The sequence below is a fragment of the Lycorma delicatula genome, chromosome 7 (genome assembly GCF_047948215.1).
Source record: "Lycorma delicatula isolate Av1 chromosome 7, ASM4794821v1, whole genome shotgun sequence".
NCBI lineage: Eukaryota > Metazoa > Arthropoda > Insecta > Hemiptera > Fulgoridae > Lycorma > Lycorma delicatula.
In genome coordinates, this window is record NC_134461.1 from 3,380,823 (window position 1) to 3,396,168 (window position 15,346).

Here is a 15,346-nt window from a genome sequence, read left to right on the forward strand (position 1 = left end):
GCAGTCGAATCGCTGTATATATATATATATATATATATATATATATATACATTAAGTGTATTATCCAGTGATCGACCATAATGATGACGTAATAGTTTCTATTAAGTTCATTATTTAAAATGTATTCCATAATTATTACTAATTCAGGTCGGTTTACAATGAAGGTCAACAATTCTTATATATCTGGTTTCTTTAATCGAGGTAATGGTTTACAATAATTTGATCATGTGATGAAAATATGACCACGATTTTAGCACGGTCGGGTAGTTTACCGCTTGTCTACAATTATTCGTACGATTCGTGTCGCTTGTCGTTAATTAATTTATTTACTTCCCTCGATAAAATTCAGTGTTCGGCCGGTTTTCTGTAGCGTTTCACTGCTCTATCAAAAGAAAATGGTTACATAACCTTCGCGATTTTTCCCTTAATAGATTATTATTTAAATACGAAATAGGCTTTTAAACTATCGTTTCTTAATTATAGTTTATAATTAAAACTTTACTTTTCTATCGAATCTATTACAAAACGCAAAATGGAAATCGATTTTAGATAATAATGCGTTTTTAAAAGCGTGAAATTAAAGACTTTTTTTAATCTTGGTCTCTATTTATCTATTTTGCCCGAAGGAGCTCGAGAATCCTTAAAATAAACTACCCGTTGAACTATCCATTTACAAGGAAACATTTAAATTTTATTTCGTAGTTTAGTGTAAAACCCGGTTTAATAATATTTGAAGAAAACTAAAAAAAATATGAAATCGAGAACCGCCTTACTCAGGGGCCTAAAACTTAATATCGTGTAATTAAAATTTCTTGCGTAGAAATATTTCGGTCTAATTTCTTTGCGCTTTACGGTTAAATCGTTTTAAAAATATTAAAAAAAATCTAAAAACTATTATTTTTGGTGAGGCCGTACCTCTTTTAGACCGAAGCAAAGTAACAGTAGTTACAACATATGAACAAAATAAAAGTAATGAAATGTAGTAGAAATAACAAAGATGGACCGCTGAATGTGAAAATAGGAGGAGAAAAGATTATGGAGGTAGAAGAATTTTGTTATTTGGGAAGTAGAATTACTAAAGATGGACGAAGCAGGAGTTATATAATATGCTGAATAGCACAAGCGAAACGAGCCTTTCAGTAAGAAATATAATTTGTTTACATCAAAAATTAATTTAAATGTCAGGATAAGATTTTTGAAAGTGTATGTTTGGAGCGTCGCTTTATATGGAAGTGAAACTTGGACGATCGGAGTATCTGAGAAGAAAAGATTAGAAGCTTTTGAAATGCGGTGCTATAGGAGAATGTTAAAAATCAGGCGGGTGGATAAAATGACAAATGAAGAGGTATTGCGGCAAATAGATGAAGGAAGAAGCGTTTGGAAAAATATAGTTAAAAGAAGAGACAGACTTATAGGTCACATACTGAGGCATCCTGGAATAGTCGCTTTAATATTGGAAGGACAGGTAGAAGGGAAAAATTGTGTAGGCAGGCCACGTTTGGAATATGTAAAACAAATTGTTAGGGATGTAGGATGTAGAGGGTATACTGAAATGAAACGACTAGCACTAGATAGGGAATCTTGGAGAGCTGCATCAAACCAGTCAAATGACTGAAGACAAAAAAAAAATTGTTCAAAATCAAAGCGAAACGACTAGCACTAGATAGGGAATCTTGGAGAGCTGCATCAAACCAGTCAAATGACTAAAGACAAAAAAAAAACAACATACGTAGAAAAAAATTTTTTCCTATTTTTTTCATGAGCTTTTAGTAATCCGTTTTTGAAATATTTAAATTTAAAAAAAAATCTAAAATTAAGCCGATTATAATGTTAGTTTAATCTTCGCCCCATCCCTAAGTCCGATCTAATTAAAAATAAAAATAGTGCTACCGCTATACCCAATTTCAAGTTTCGACCGTGCAGAAAATTAAACTTTTAAAATGGCGTAAATACCCTGTCTCGTGTCTAATCAAGTTCAAAATTTAATGTCCCGTGTATAGAGGAATATTCGAGTCAAATCTCAAGTATGTTTAGGCGGTTTGCAGATATTTCTCAAAATACAGGCCTACGTACATGTATGTGTTTTTGTTTAGTAAACGTCAAATTTATTAAACATTTCTTCACGTTCAGTGAACGTTACTTATATGTAATTTTTCAGAATTAAATTCTCTACAAGTTTTATTGGAAGATGTTATTTGTTTATTCGTAATTTTACTAAATTATTTTACATGGAATCCTAAAAAATTCTTTCTTTGCGACACCGTTTTTTGTAGTTTACAATTTTATTAAAACTTATTAGAGATACAGAGTCCTGTAACCTGCTTTAGACATTTTTCAGGCCAAAAATAGTATAAAACGATCAAATTTACCTCTTGATTTAATTTTCAAAGAATTTCAATTACACCGAAGCAGAAATCAGAGTAGAATTTTTCTAGTTATACTCGAAAACAAAACGTTTCCTTACCGATATTACTTTTCTTTCACAATATTTACAAATCCGCTAGGATTATCATAGTTGATTTGAGTGTTATCTTTTGCCATTTCTATCATTGTCACTCTGACATTCGTATTTGACGCGTTTCGCAGTAATAAAAATATATTTAGATGTGAGCCGGGATCCGATGTTAAACTCCCATTCCTACTGTCACGGTCTCTTCTGCTTTGTCCTTTCCAGTCTACCGTTTCTTCATTCTTTATTTTAATCAAATTTTTAAGTATTACATCGTCTTCAGTATTTATTTGTTCATTAATTATCTCACGTCCTTATAATTTATATATTTTCTAGAAAAAAGGATATTTTTTAGAAAAAATATATTTTATTATTTTTTAGTTTTCTTTTTTCTCCATAATGTAATATTTTCATGGACTTTGTAATTTCATCGGTAATATATCCTTTTCCTATCAGATGTGTTCCATATTTGAATCTTGTTTTTCATAAAACATGTGTTCATAAAATTCTGTTTTAAATCTTTGACCCGTTTGTCCTGTATACATCATGTTACAATCACATTTTATTTGGTATATCCCATTTCTGTTTTAATGTCATTCTTCTATATTATTTCTAAATTATAATTTATTACTATCTATATTATATATGATCTCATATATATATATATATATATATACGAGGTGTGTGAGAAAAGTAATGCGGCTGACTTTCTACTTACAAAAGTTTTTATTTTTTTCAAGCAGCAATATTATCCCCTTCAAAGTAGTTATCTTGGGCAGCTGTACACCGGCGGAGTCGTTTCCACTCCTGGTAGCAGCGCTGGAAGGCTTCAACTAGTAGGGCTTTTAACTGGTCGGTCACAGTCCTTTGAATGTTCTCCAGAGTTCCAAAACGACGTCCTTTTAAGACACGTTTCAATTTCGGGAAAAGGAAAAAGTCACAAGGACTCAAATCAGGTGAATAAGGGAGTTGAGAAACCGTAGGACTGCGTTTTGAGGTCAAAAATTCCCTGATGGCCGTGTGACACGGGGCATTATCATGATGAAGTATCCACGTACTTGTCTGCAATGTCTGATTTCACGCGAATCACTCTTTTCCTGAGCCTTTCAAGGACACCTTTGTAAAACAATCGGTTGAAATTTTGTCCTGGTGGAACAAATTCTTTATGAAGTTTACCCCTACTGTCAAAAAAGCAAATCAGCATGGTTTTGATCTTTGATTTGCTCATTCGACATTTTTTTTGTCGAGGAGATGACGCAGTGCGTCACTCTTCGCTTTACCGCTTTGTTTCAGGATCGTACTCAAATTTCAAGTATTCATCACCTGTGATCACACGATTGAAGAATTCTTGGTCGTTGTCAATCCTCTCAAGTAGATCAACGCACACGTTTCTTCGATCGTCCTTCTGTTCCGTCGTGAGGCTTATCGGCACCGATTTCACACAAACCTTTCGCATGTCCAAATCGTCTGTCAACATTTTATGTACGGTGAAAGCGTTTAAATTTAACCCGTTCGCTCATCATCCTTATTGTTAAACGACGGTCTGATCTCACAAGAATCCTCTCCCGCTCGACGTTTTCGTCAGATTTTGAAGTCGAAGGTCTCCCTAAGCGAGGTTGATCTTCAACGTGTTCTAGGCCTTCCAAAAATGATTTGTGTCAGTGGAAAGCTGGTGCTCTTGACAAGCGATTTTCCCCGTAGGTCTGTTTCAACTTTTTAAAGGTCACACTCGCGGATTCCCCGTTTAACGCAAAACTTGATCGCACAACGTCGCTCTAAATTCCGATGCTCCATTTTCGTAACACAACTTCACTGATGGCGCTGTCAAAAATAATGTGTTGAATGAACGGAGTTGACACTCTGAGTTGACATACTGAGCATGTGGAAGGGATGAACAAACCGATCTAGCACAGACCGGTAGACACAGAGTTGCCAGATCGCTCGCAGTGTTACCAATCTCATTACTTTTCTCACATACCTCGTATATATAAAATAAAATTCATCTGAAAAAAAAACGTGTACGACGTTTGAAAGTTTGGATAGAAAGGAGATGGACAACATGTAAAAAGGCAGAAGAGTGAAGCGTATGTAGGTAACGTATAATGAAAGAGAATCTGAAATATTTACGTTTGACGTTTTTTTTTTTTTTTTTTAATTAATTAAGTGAAAATACCAACATATAATTTATCGTCCTTGAGAATGGATCAACAACTAGTAAGGTGCCATGTGGGAGTTTCCTGCAACGTAAGTTAAGAATACAAAAAATGAGGAAAATGAATTAAAATTTAAAAATCCAGTCGTATAGCGGTAAGAAAATTCTTCAATTAATTACGTATTATAAAATAAAAACATGTAACAGCAATGTCGCTAAGTAATCCGGCGTTTGAATAAAGATTAAAAATTAAATCCCTTTCGCAATAAATAAAAATTAAAATGATCTTTTTCTTTATTACAACTTACACGTTACATTTATAATTATAGAAAAACAATACGAAATAGTTTTAAAATTTTATTTTTTAAACCAGTAAAAATGTTTAAAGAAATTTAAACCTGCGGCTAAGTTAACACTACTTTAAGATATTGTGAGTTTTATTAAAATTACCTCAAAAAGAAAGATTTTTCGTAAAAAAAATCTGTTTTCTATTGGAATCAAAATTAAAAAAAAAAAATTGATGTGGGCACCACATGACTTCCTTGTGTGCCTATTACATTACATATACACATTTTTAAAAGTACATAAAATTTTATTTCACTAATAACTTCCGATTTTTTTAAAATCTTTTTTTATTGTTATTATTTAATTATTATTTATTGTAAAAATTTTTTTACAATCACAGTTTAATAATTATTAATAAATCAATATATTTAAATTAAACAAAAAGTTTAAAAAAAATGAAGTCGAATTCGAACCGATGTACCTTCCGCTTGTAAGATCAAAATATTTGATTAATTAAAATGCTATTCGGCTATAACTCTGGAACCTACAAATATAAGTATCGCTTATGATACGTCGTTGAAAATCTCTCAGTAAGGGTATATTACTGCAGTTAAGAGAAAGTTCAAAATACAATTTTTTTTGTTGATTTTGGGCTTTTTTGAATATTTTTGGTTAAGTCGATTTCAATCAAAAGGGAAGGTGCACAACTAGATGTTACAACAGTCTTAAATCCAAAATTTCAACATCCTACGGCTAATCGTTTTTGAGTTATGCGAAATACATACGTCGTAAGTACGTACAGACGTCACGCCGAAACTAGTCAGAAGTAGATTCAGGGATGGTCAAAATGAATATTTCCATTGAAATCTGAAAACCGAAATATTTGCGATCGCAATAGTTCCTTTAATTCGTACAAGGAAGTAATAGTTTTCCCACTGAAAACACTTAATCCTAGAACATTTTTAAAATCAATAAGTTTTGCGTCGGGCTAATTTTATGAAAAGATTTAAAAAACATTATTTCACTGTGTTACGTGTTATAGTATTATTTCTTATTATTTTTTTATTAAGCTAAAAAACATACACAAGTAAAATTTTTATAGATTACAGCCCGTTTCAAGAAACACCATCGCTAATAATATTTTCCTATCGTCCCGTTTTTTCTTAAAGTCATCGAATTAATGACGCTAATACATAAAAGCGACCCGACGTAAACAATCTTTAAATAAAGATTTTTAGAAATTAAAGTGCGAGGTATAGTTTTTTTGTTTACAGCATTTTAACGGTCAAGAAAGTATCGTTTTAATTAGATTTGAATTTATTTTAATAATTGATTTTTTCTTCTATAAATTAATTCAGCGTAGTTATTAAAGAAATAAAAATATTAAAATTTAATAACGTATACGATTTAGAAAGAGTACGACGTATATATATAGGAATAATTAATCGAAACGGATATTAAAAAAAATTCTTTCCTTCAATTTAAACGATTGAAACAATTTATTCTTTGAAAACATGCGGTCGTAACGCAAACGGGTATAGGTCAAGCTCTGAAATGTATCGACGTCATGAGGTAGCGGGAGGCGAGTGTAACTCGATTCGCGCATGCGCCGAGTCGGATCTTTTATTGAGCTGCGCTTATAGATGCGCAATGACCGGCAGTATTCGTTGAGGGCAGCCGTCTGGCGGACGATGAGAGGGAAGTTAAGGGGATTGCTCTCTTGCACTTTCTCTCCAGAATCTAAAAGTACATCCCTCACCCGGCAAGCTCAAGGTAATAACAATAAACAGATAAATAGCTTATCTCATTATTAAATATATTTTACGATTTATACCGGTTAAAAATTGTGAATTACAGATGATGCAATTACACGTCGATCGCTAAAGAAAGTTAGGCTATACCGCATGGCATCGCGTTCACACGTTTTATAAAACCGTTAATTACAGAAATTAGTCTTTTATTTATTTTGAACGTTTCTACGTCGATAAAAAAACAATCATTTTAAAACGTAATAAAGGAATGTGACGTTCCTTTCTCGCTTAGGTACTTGCGGGTTCATTTTCCAGCAATTTTAATAAGATTTTTCTTACGGTAATTTTTATTTCTATTTCTAAAGGTTAACGATTACCGTTAGATATGCTTTTATATTTTTGGTTCTGGGCTCGAATCCTATAGTATAAGTTTCCGCATTTGTACACTACACGATTTCCACCGCTAGGCGAGTTATCGTTAGAAATTACAGTATCGGCGAGAACAAAAAAACCCTTGTAAAAGATTTTTTTAATAAAAATTATTCAAAATGTTATTATAAAATAAATTATATCCGTTTAGAATCAAAATAATGTAATTTACGCGTTAAAAAAATCTTATTACTGTGTTTGGATGTATATCAAACAGGTTATTATTTTACGATTATTTTCGTGTTTTCTGTCCGGTCTTTTTTACCGTTGTAAAAATATGCAAATCATATTAAGCGTAAATGCGTGTTGTTGACTGTAAATTGATCACACTGCATTTCTCTGAAAGTAACGATTAGATTACTCGGGAGTAATGTTTAGTTATTACACCTAACAAAATTAATGGTTTTTTCCTGTGGAGTGACCTTTAATATTTGTTTACGTAGTTAATTATTTTTCAAATTGAAATACATCGACGATTGTATTTCAGAAAATACATTTATTTGTATTTTAAAAATTATTTTTATAGCGTTTTCTTTAACAGAGTATTTCCGTAATCTCTCTTTTTCAAGGAAAAATTATTTTCAGTTATGTACTCGTTTATTGTTAACCCCCAACAACTTGTATAGAAACAAAAATTAAAGTCCGTGTAATTTAAAAACGGATTTCCTTAAAATATCAAATCGGAGCCGAAAAAAAATCCTTATCTATCCTTACCTCATTTTAATTTCATTCTACAAAAAGGTTCATAGGATTTAAAATTAATCCTAACATAGGTACTCTTTTCAATACCTTTGCGGAATAACTCGAACGGAGCTCTCTCTTTTTTGATGACTCTTTTTTACATTTTACGTGTCGTCGCAAGAAACGTTGCATCTTGTAAAAAAATGTAAAATTTCTCATCGACGTAATTGTTTCCAAAAAAAAAAAAAAAAATTAAACTTTTAAACCGGTTTCTGTAATCACAGATGACACCTTTCTATTACGATCTGGTTCTCGTATGTAACAAATTATTTTTTACGTGTTTAGTTTAAACATGCGGTAATTATATTTATTTTTTTTTTTTAATAAAAATTTAAATTTAAATAGGTGTTTGAGTATATACTCGAATATTTATATATACGCTTTTAAATTCTTATTTCAATAAGAATTTTCAGAAGAAAAAATTCATATATTGAAAAATTAATTATAGCGATTTCCAGTTCATTTTTATTCGGTTAAATTCCCATCGCATCCAACATTTTTTTATTGTCGATTTAAACTTCATACAAAAAAGTAACATTTTTGTATTACGTTTCATTTTATTATAATTGGAAATAAACAAAAATAAAAAAAATATATTTGTACTTAATTAAAAATCAGACTAATATCGGTATTAAAAATTTAATATAGTTTTGTTTTGACGCGTTACTTACGCGAACTAATTTTTGTTTTCGGTCACAAACCGTATTTGTGCTCTTCGTGGTAGACGATAAAATTTTGACTTTTTAATTACAAACGGAACCAAATTTATTTAACATAACATTTAAAAAAATACTTCATAACGCTTATATTATCGCCAAAATGATATCGGCGCTGCTGTTTTTTACTCTAATATCGATATTTATATTACTGCTCGCGGTTTTTCTTCGGTCGAAAAGACTCGATTTAAAATTTAAAAATTGAAGTCTTAATCGTTACGTTGTATAAATTTACGGTTTCATGTAAGGAGTCTAAAACAGAACAATAACTACGGTGATCTGTTGACTGTAATTTAGATGCGAAACGCAATATTTTAGCAACAAAAAACAAATTTAACGTTCAATCCGTAATAATTTGAATATTTAAAAGGAACGGTTTTTTTAAAAAAAAAACGCTAATAACATTTCATACTGTAAACCCCTTCTCTCACAAATATCGTTGTAAAATGAAAGATAACCGTTAATTTTCTTCAGGAAAATTATTTCCATTATAATAATATTTACGTACAGTAATATAATAAAACTTAGAAAGAAATGATCTATTTCATCGGTGCGGTAAAAATGATTAAATCCACAGTTTGAAAACAAAAGCCGATTACAAAAATTCTATAACGAAAGACGGCAGAGATTTCTGACGTCAGAAGTAGTTAAACCATCAATAAGTAATAAAAATAATCGAAGAGCGGTCATTATTTTAATAGTATTTCTACGCTTATAATAGCTGAAAAAATGGACATCACGTATGAGAAAAATAACCCCTTCGATAACTTACAAATGGTTTTTCTGTACACTATATCGTAACTAAAGAAAAGAATTTCAGAACTGCTGAAAAAATAAAGAAAAGTTTCGTATAAAGTCGGGTTCCTAAACGATTTGTTTTTGAGTCGTACTTTACGAAAAATTACCCTGAATTTTGCTTCGGTGTAAAATGAAGCCGTATTGAAATTTTTGGAAACTTAAATCAACTGGTAAATTTGATCGTTTTTGACCCGAAAAGGTGTATATAACAGGTACCAGGACTGTCTTTCTAGGAAGTTTTAATAAAATTGTTGTAAAACACGAAACATTGTTGTTGCACAAAAAAAAAAACAATTTTTTCGGTTTGCGTAAATTAATTTAGTTAAGTTACCGATAAATAAATATCATTTTCCGATAAAATTTGTAGAGAATTTAATTTTGAAATATTCTACGTAAGTAACGTCCATTGAACACGAAGAATTTAAACAATTTGACTTATTAAATGCAAAACAGGTCGTGGCAAAAAAATATTCAATTTTAAACCAAAATTTGTAACGTCGAAAATATTTTTGTTTTTCTTCATCGATACAATTACGTAAACACCGTTTACGTAAACACTGAAATTTTGGAAATCTTCTATTAGGAATACGTATTGCTAATTTATTTACGGTATTCAACTAGCGTATTTCCATTACAATAGCCGTAAACAAAAATTACATCTGTATATTCTTCATTTAAGATTGCATTTTTAGAAAGTTCAACTCAAACACCGTAATGTTTTTTTTTAAATATGAACGCACACAAAAACTATTCATACGAAATACACAAATTTTAATCGTCGAGTGCTTATTAATACTGTCGACTAATAATTTCAAAAATTACTAGGACCGTAATTCCTACTGTTACAGCCTAACAGTTAATTTTTCAAGTCAAAAACCATTTGAAACCGTCAAATTTACCGCTTAATTTAAGTTTCAAGAATCTCCAGAACGACTTCATTTTAACCGTGCAGAAGAAATCAGGACGTAATTTTTCACGAGCTGTAACTCGAAAAATGAAATTTCCGAATCCTTGAAAGTTTTTATTTGTTTTCATTTGTAGAACACGTCTTGAAATTCTTCCTGTTTCTTTATGAAATACTCTTGTGTTGCTGTTCACCAAGCCGATCGATCTCTGTAATTCCTCTTTTTTTTTTAGAGGAAATTGCCAAGGTGGTCTCTTTTAAACCGATTCTCGTTTTAACTCGGTGGAAAGGTTTTAAACGAAATATTTCATTGCCAAAAAGACGATTCGAAAATTACTTTTTATCTTCATTCTTATAAAGTAATTTCATTAATAACAAATGTTAAATTTTATATTAATATTCAATTTTATAATTATTTTTCGTTTTAAAGCGGATATTAATTTATCTCTATCGGTTTTATAATCATCATCAACATCGTCATTAGGTATTCTGTCCGTCGACAGGTCCCTGATACCACTTACGTCTCCAGTTCTTTCTGTTCCAGGCCATTTGTCTAGACGTCATCTATCGTCTTCACTTTTCTCTTCCCCATTTATATTACTCTCAATCACGATCGTGTTAATATACGTTTTCCTATTAATATTTGACCGATCCGGTTGACCTTCCTCCTTTTAATTGTTTCCAACAATGTTCTTTCATCATTTACCCATTTCAATGCGTCCTAGTTAGTAACTTTTTCTACCCCTCACTTCATCATCACCGTTCTCCTCCATACCCGCATTTTCATACCGTGGAGCTTACGCTTCTTTCTTTTACGCCAAGTCCAAGTTTCTCATCCTTTTTATAATAAAAGACCGTAAATGAATATTTTTATCATTAATATAACCCGCGTCACTTTTCTTTTTTCTAGCCGTTCGTTAAATCGCTTAATCGTTTTTTTAACCGCTATAATAATTATTCGTCTCGATCTAGTAACACAAATGACCTCGTATCGTCAGATCGGTTAAAGTTTTATACATTTTTTCACCGTTATTATTGATATTGTCCAAATTTTTTCTAAAATGATTTTCATAATCTTGACTGTGTTTGTTAATAATCTTTAATTGCAGCGCTGTCATTTTGAATCCACAAGATCGTAATATGGCCGTTCGCTTTTTTTTTTAACTTTACGTTTGAATTTGTTTGTTTCTAAAAACTTAATCGATTAAGATTATTCGATTTAGTGTACTCTACTTTGTTCTTTGATTATTCGTTTCACGACAAACGCGCGGTATAAAAACCGTAATTATTTCGTAATTATTTCCATATTAATATATAATTTGTTTATATTAAAAATCTTCAAGAAATGTAATATTTTTGGTTAATCGGTGCTTAAGTCGGTTACGAGAAATTATCGTATTTTACTTATAAATTTATGCGTTGTAGCCGGTTGACTTACATATTACATAAGAGTTACGCTAATACCATAAGGTGTATGTACCGGAAGCGCGTCCGTACTGTTACGAAGTTTCTAACTTTTTTTTAAATCTTATTCTACCTCCGTAAAATGACGAAGGGGTTTCAAAAAGTCATAGAGTTTTGGAATTAAATGCGGCAAAGACGTGAAATCGAAATCAGAATGAAAAGAAACTCTCCGACAAGAATTTTATCTGTTCGGTAGATTTCGATATGCGTTCCTTTAGTCGCCTTGCAGATATTGAACCGCTTCATTCTCACCCGTATCCGGTGTGATAAATGAAAAAACTTCAGCGATATGTTCTATTAAACGGTCCAGATTCCTTAATCGAACAGAAAACACTCGTGTCTTTATAATCTCGCAAATAAAAATCTGTAGAGGTAAGATCTGGAGACCGCGGAGGTTAGACTGTCCACCCTCTTCTTCTGACCGTGACTAACGAGTGTTTCGTTTAGGTATTCGTACGGAATACGGTAAAATGTGGAGGAGCTGTGTCCGACTGGAGAACGGGACGATTCGTCGCACGCATTTCTTTCATATCAAGGAAGTTATTTCCCGTTATAGTTTTTCCAAAAAAAAGAGGAGTCGACAATTCTATGCCGTCCGATTGAGGCTCGTTCTTTAACTTTTGGACTTTCACGTAGATCTTACTTATGATATTTGGAGGTTCGGCGAGCGTTATGCCGATGTACTCATCGTGAAACGTAACTTGTATGGAAATTAAACTAGCTTTAAAAACTCCCCGTTCTGATCTAATTTACCCGAAAATCTGTAACGGATTCGATTCGTTTAATTTTGTTCTGCGGGTAAATTTTTTGTAACACCTGAATAATAAAACCGGAAAAGCGCCGTCGGTTTTTTTAAAGTTTCAATCGGTCGTTTTTGGAACATCTAACTCTACAGAATACTTCCGCTTAGATTTTTTCGCGCTAAAGCAATAATCTGTTCGCAAAGCCTTAAATATCTCGTCAGACAAAGATGATCGTTCTCAACGTGACCGCTTCAGAGGCAGTCGTTTTGTTTCATCGGCGAATGTTACTTTTTTGCGAGGGTTTATCGAACGCACAACGGAATTCACGACTATTATTTATAACGGTATTCACACAGAGTCCAACTACTCGGTCGACCGCAAAATACGTTAAAACTTCTTTTGCGAAGTAATCGAGTCCATTAACGAACGCTTCATGCGGCTTTTCGCCTTGTAACACAGCGGGCATGCGAGGGTACTTGAATTTGTTTACGTATCGAAAACTTGGACGGTTTTTTTATATTTTGATATACTTCACGTCTCTGTCACCCTTTGTTTTAAATCCCCGTCGTTGTTTTGCGGACATATATCTAACTAGACATCCGGTATTAGACGAGTCATATCTTATAGCTTTATTTTTTGACTGAATTCTACTATCGTCAATATCGTCTGCGGTATGAGTTTTCATCAAGCAAATAGCAAAGTACAGTTATTTTATCAATCTGAATCTATTTGATCCGTTTCACGAAGAAATTAATAAAAATTTGTTACGAGTTTTTTCTCATTTTTAAAAAATCTAGTTAACTACGGGGTTTACCATAAAATTTGTCACGTCTATTGTTGCGGTTTTTAATCGGCGTCTGTGTTATATTTCTTTGTAAGTTTACGCTTACTTTTAAGAACTTTATCTACTTTTATTTAAAATTATCATTTCTATTGTCTTATTTCTTATCTGACGACCTTAACAACCTACGGGTAACATTTATAGATTCAAACGTTTAATTAATTTTTTTTTACGATTTCCTTCATTTTAGTTACGTATTCGTATTTTCCTGGACGTTAAAAATAAAGTTATTTCTTGATTTTACCGCTCTGACACATCTAATGGCAAACCGTATTTGTTCTTAGTTTTTTACATCCTCATATAGTTCTTTTAATAGATTTATTAACGTTAAATATAGAATTTAAAGCTCATTGTTTTCACGATATTTGAAATAAAACTATAAAACTCGAGACGTCAGTGTGGTAATGCCTTAACCTCTATGACGAAACAAATAATTATTAAGCTACGACACGCGATATTTTCATTATTACGATTAATAAATTAAGAAAAATATGCAACAGAATTCGACACTATGTAATTTATTTTATTTAACCGTTTACTCTTACTTTAATTATTTTATCGCGTAACTTAAATAGACAGACGTTAACTGCTGTAAATATCGTTGTGTTACAACCGTACATTACTTGGGATATCATGTTACAATACGGAGGTCCTGAATGTTATGAACTGTATAGTTACTGCGTCGTTTGCACATATACTCCGATAAACTTGAATAGCGATTTGAAGACGGAGATTACCTTAGACGCTCTTGAATTATTTTTCAAGTAGAATTTTCAAAATGAAAATAGTACTTTCACGTTAAAATAAATTAAATTTCTATTAAAAACATCAATAAATCGGGTAAAAAAATAGATACTACCCCAGATTTGCCCGAAGGGATCATAGGAAACGGTGATACAACCTTGATGAAACAGCATCGCAAAATAAAAAAAAAGTATTATAATTTCAAAGTAGGGCGGATTAAAGTTCTTATTAATCGATTAAAATCTAAACGCGTGAAATAATGTTAAAGAAAATACCCTGAAGATATTAAATATATAAAATCGCTACAAAATAAATCGCAATTCAAAAGGAGTTAATTAAAATTCGAGTACATATTTATGTACGCCTTGAACGGGTGCTGAAAATTCAGGGATTTTCGTTTAAGCATTATTTACAAATTAATCGAGAAAGTTAAAAAGAAAGTGTCTCTCGGTTGTCTAGATGAATTGCGGGAATCCGTGTTAAACTTGATCAGAGGACCATCACAGAAAACACGTTAATTATATTAAAAAGTAGTATCGTTAAAACCTATAAATTAATTCGTTTATAAACGCGTGAACTAATTATAAATTTAACGATCGAGACGGTATTAAATACAAAAAATAAATACGTAATTCGGAAAGCGTAAATAAAACGACACCGGTGATGACAACGTGGAATCTTTTAAGGAAAAGCTTACCTGAGAGTCCATACCGTTTACAACCGTTACAAGCCTTGATTCCCACCGATTACGCTGCGGGTGCATACTTCGCAATCGATATGTTGAAACACGAAGATGAACGACTTATTCGATCGTAGTATGTTTAGCGACGAATCGACAATTCATCTTAATCGAAAAGTAACCGCGCAAAATGTCTCGCATGCGAGTCAAAAAATCGCACGCGTTTAATGCGAAAGAGACTTCCCAAAAGTAAATGTTTTTTATGCGATATCCCGACAGCAAATTTACGCCGAAACAGTTGTAACGGGAGTCGGCTGTTTAGATATGCGGCATACATGGATGGCTCTTTTCTCAGTTGCGAGGTGGACTTTAGAGTTTTATTTTGGAAAAAGACGGTGCGCCTCCTCGTCGGCATAACGCTTTACGAGATCGGTTGAATGACATTTTCTCCGACCGCCGGATCGGTTAGCACGAACCAGATGAAACAGCTTGTTTACGGTGGCCTCCAAGGTCACCTGATGTGATTTTTTCCTACGGGATTTTGTAAAGAATCTTTTCTATATGAATCCACTGCCTTCTGATTTACCCGATTTGAGGCGGAGGATTAAATCAGCTGTCGATTTCATTACTCCAGACAAGGAAGTTGCCGG

General features: G+C 32.3%; 1 protein-coding gene across 8 annotated transcripts in view; it reads left to right on the top strand.

The window, feature by feature from the left end:
• Positions 1-15,346, top strand: part of sbm (L-type amino acid transporter sobremesa) — a 228,274-nt gene that overhangs the window by 100,464 nt on the left and 112,464 nt on the right. For 6 of the 8 annotated variants that reach the window (XR_012757233.1, XR_012757234.1, XM_075371844.1 and 3 more), the window contains exon 1: positions 6,548-6,659. The exons of the other annotated variants lie outside the window; for them this stretch is intronic. Coding sequence is in view for 4 of the 6 variants with exons in the window: in XM_075371844.1 (XP_075227959.1) it covers positions 6,578-6,659 (82 nt within the window). In the remaining 2 variants the exon portion in view is untranslated. Of the gene's footprint in view, positions 1-6,547; positions 6,660-15,346 lie in introns of those variants that run through there. 8 annotated transcript variants of the gene reach the window in all.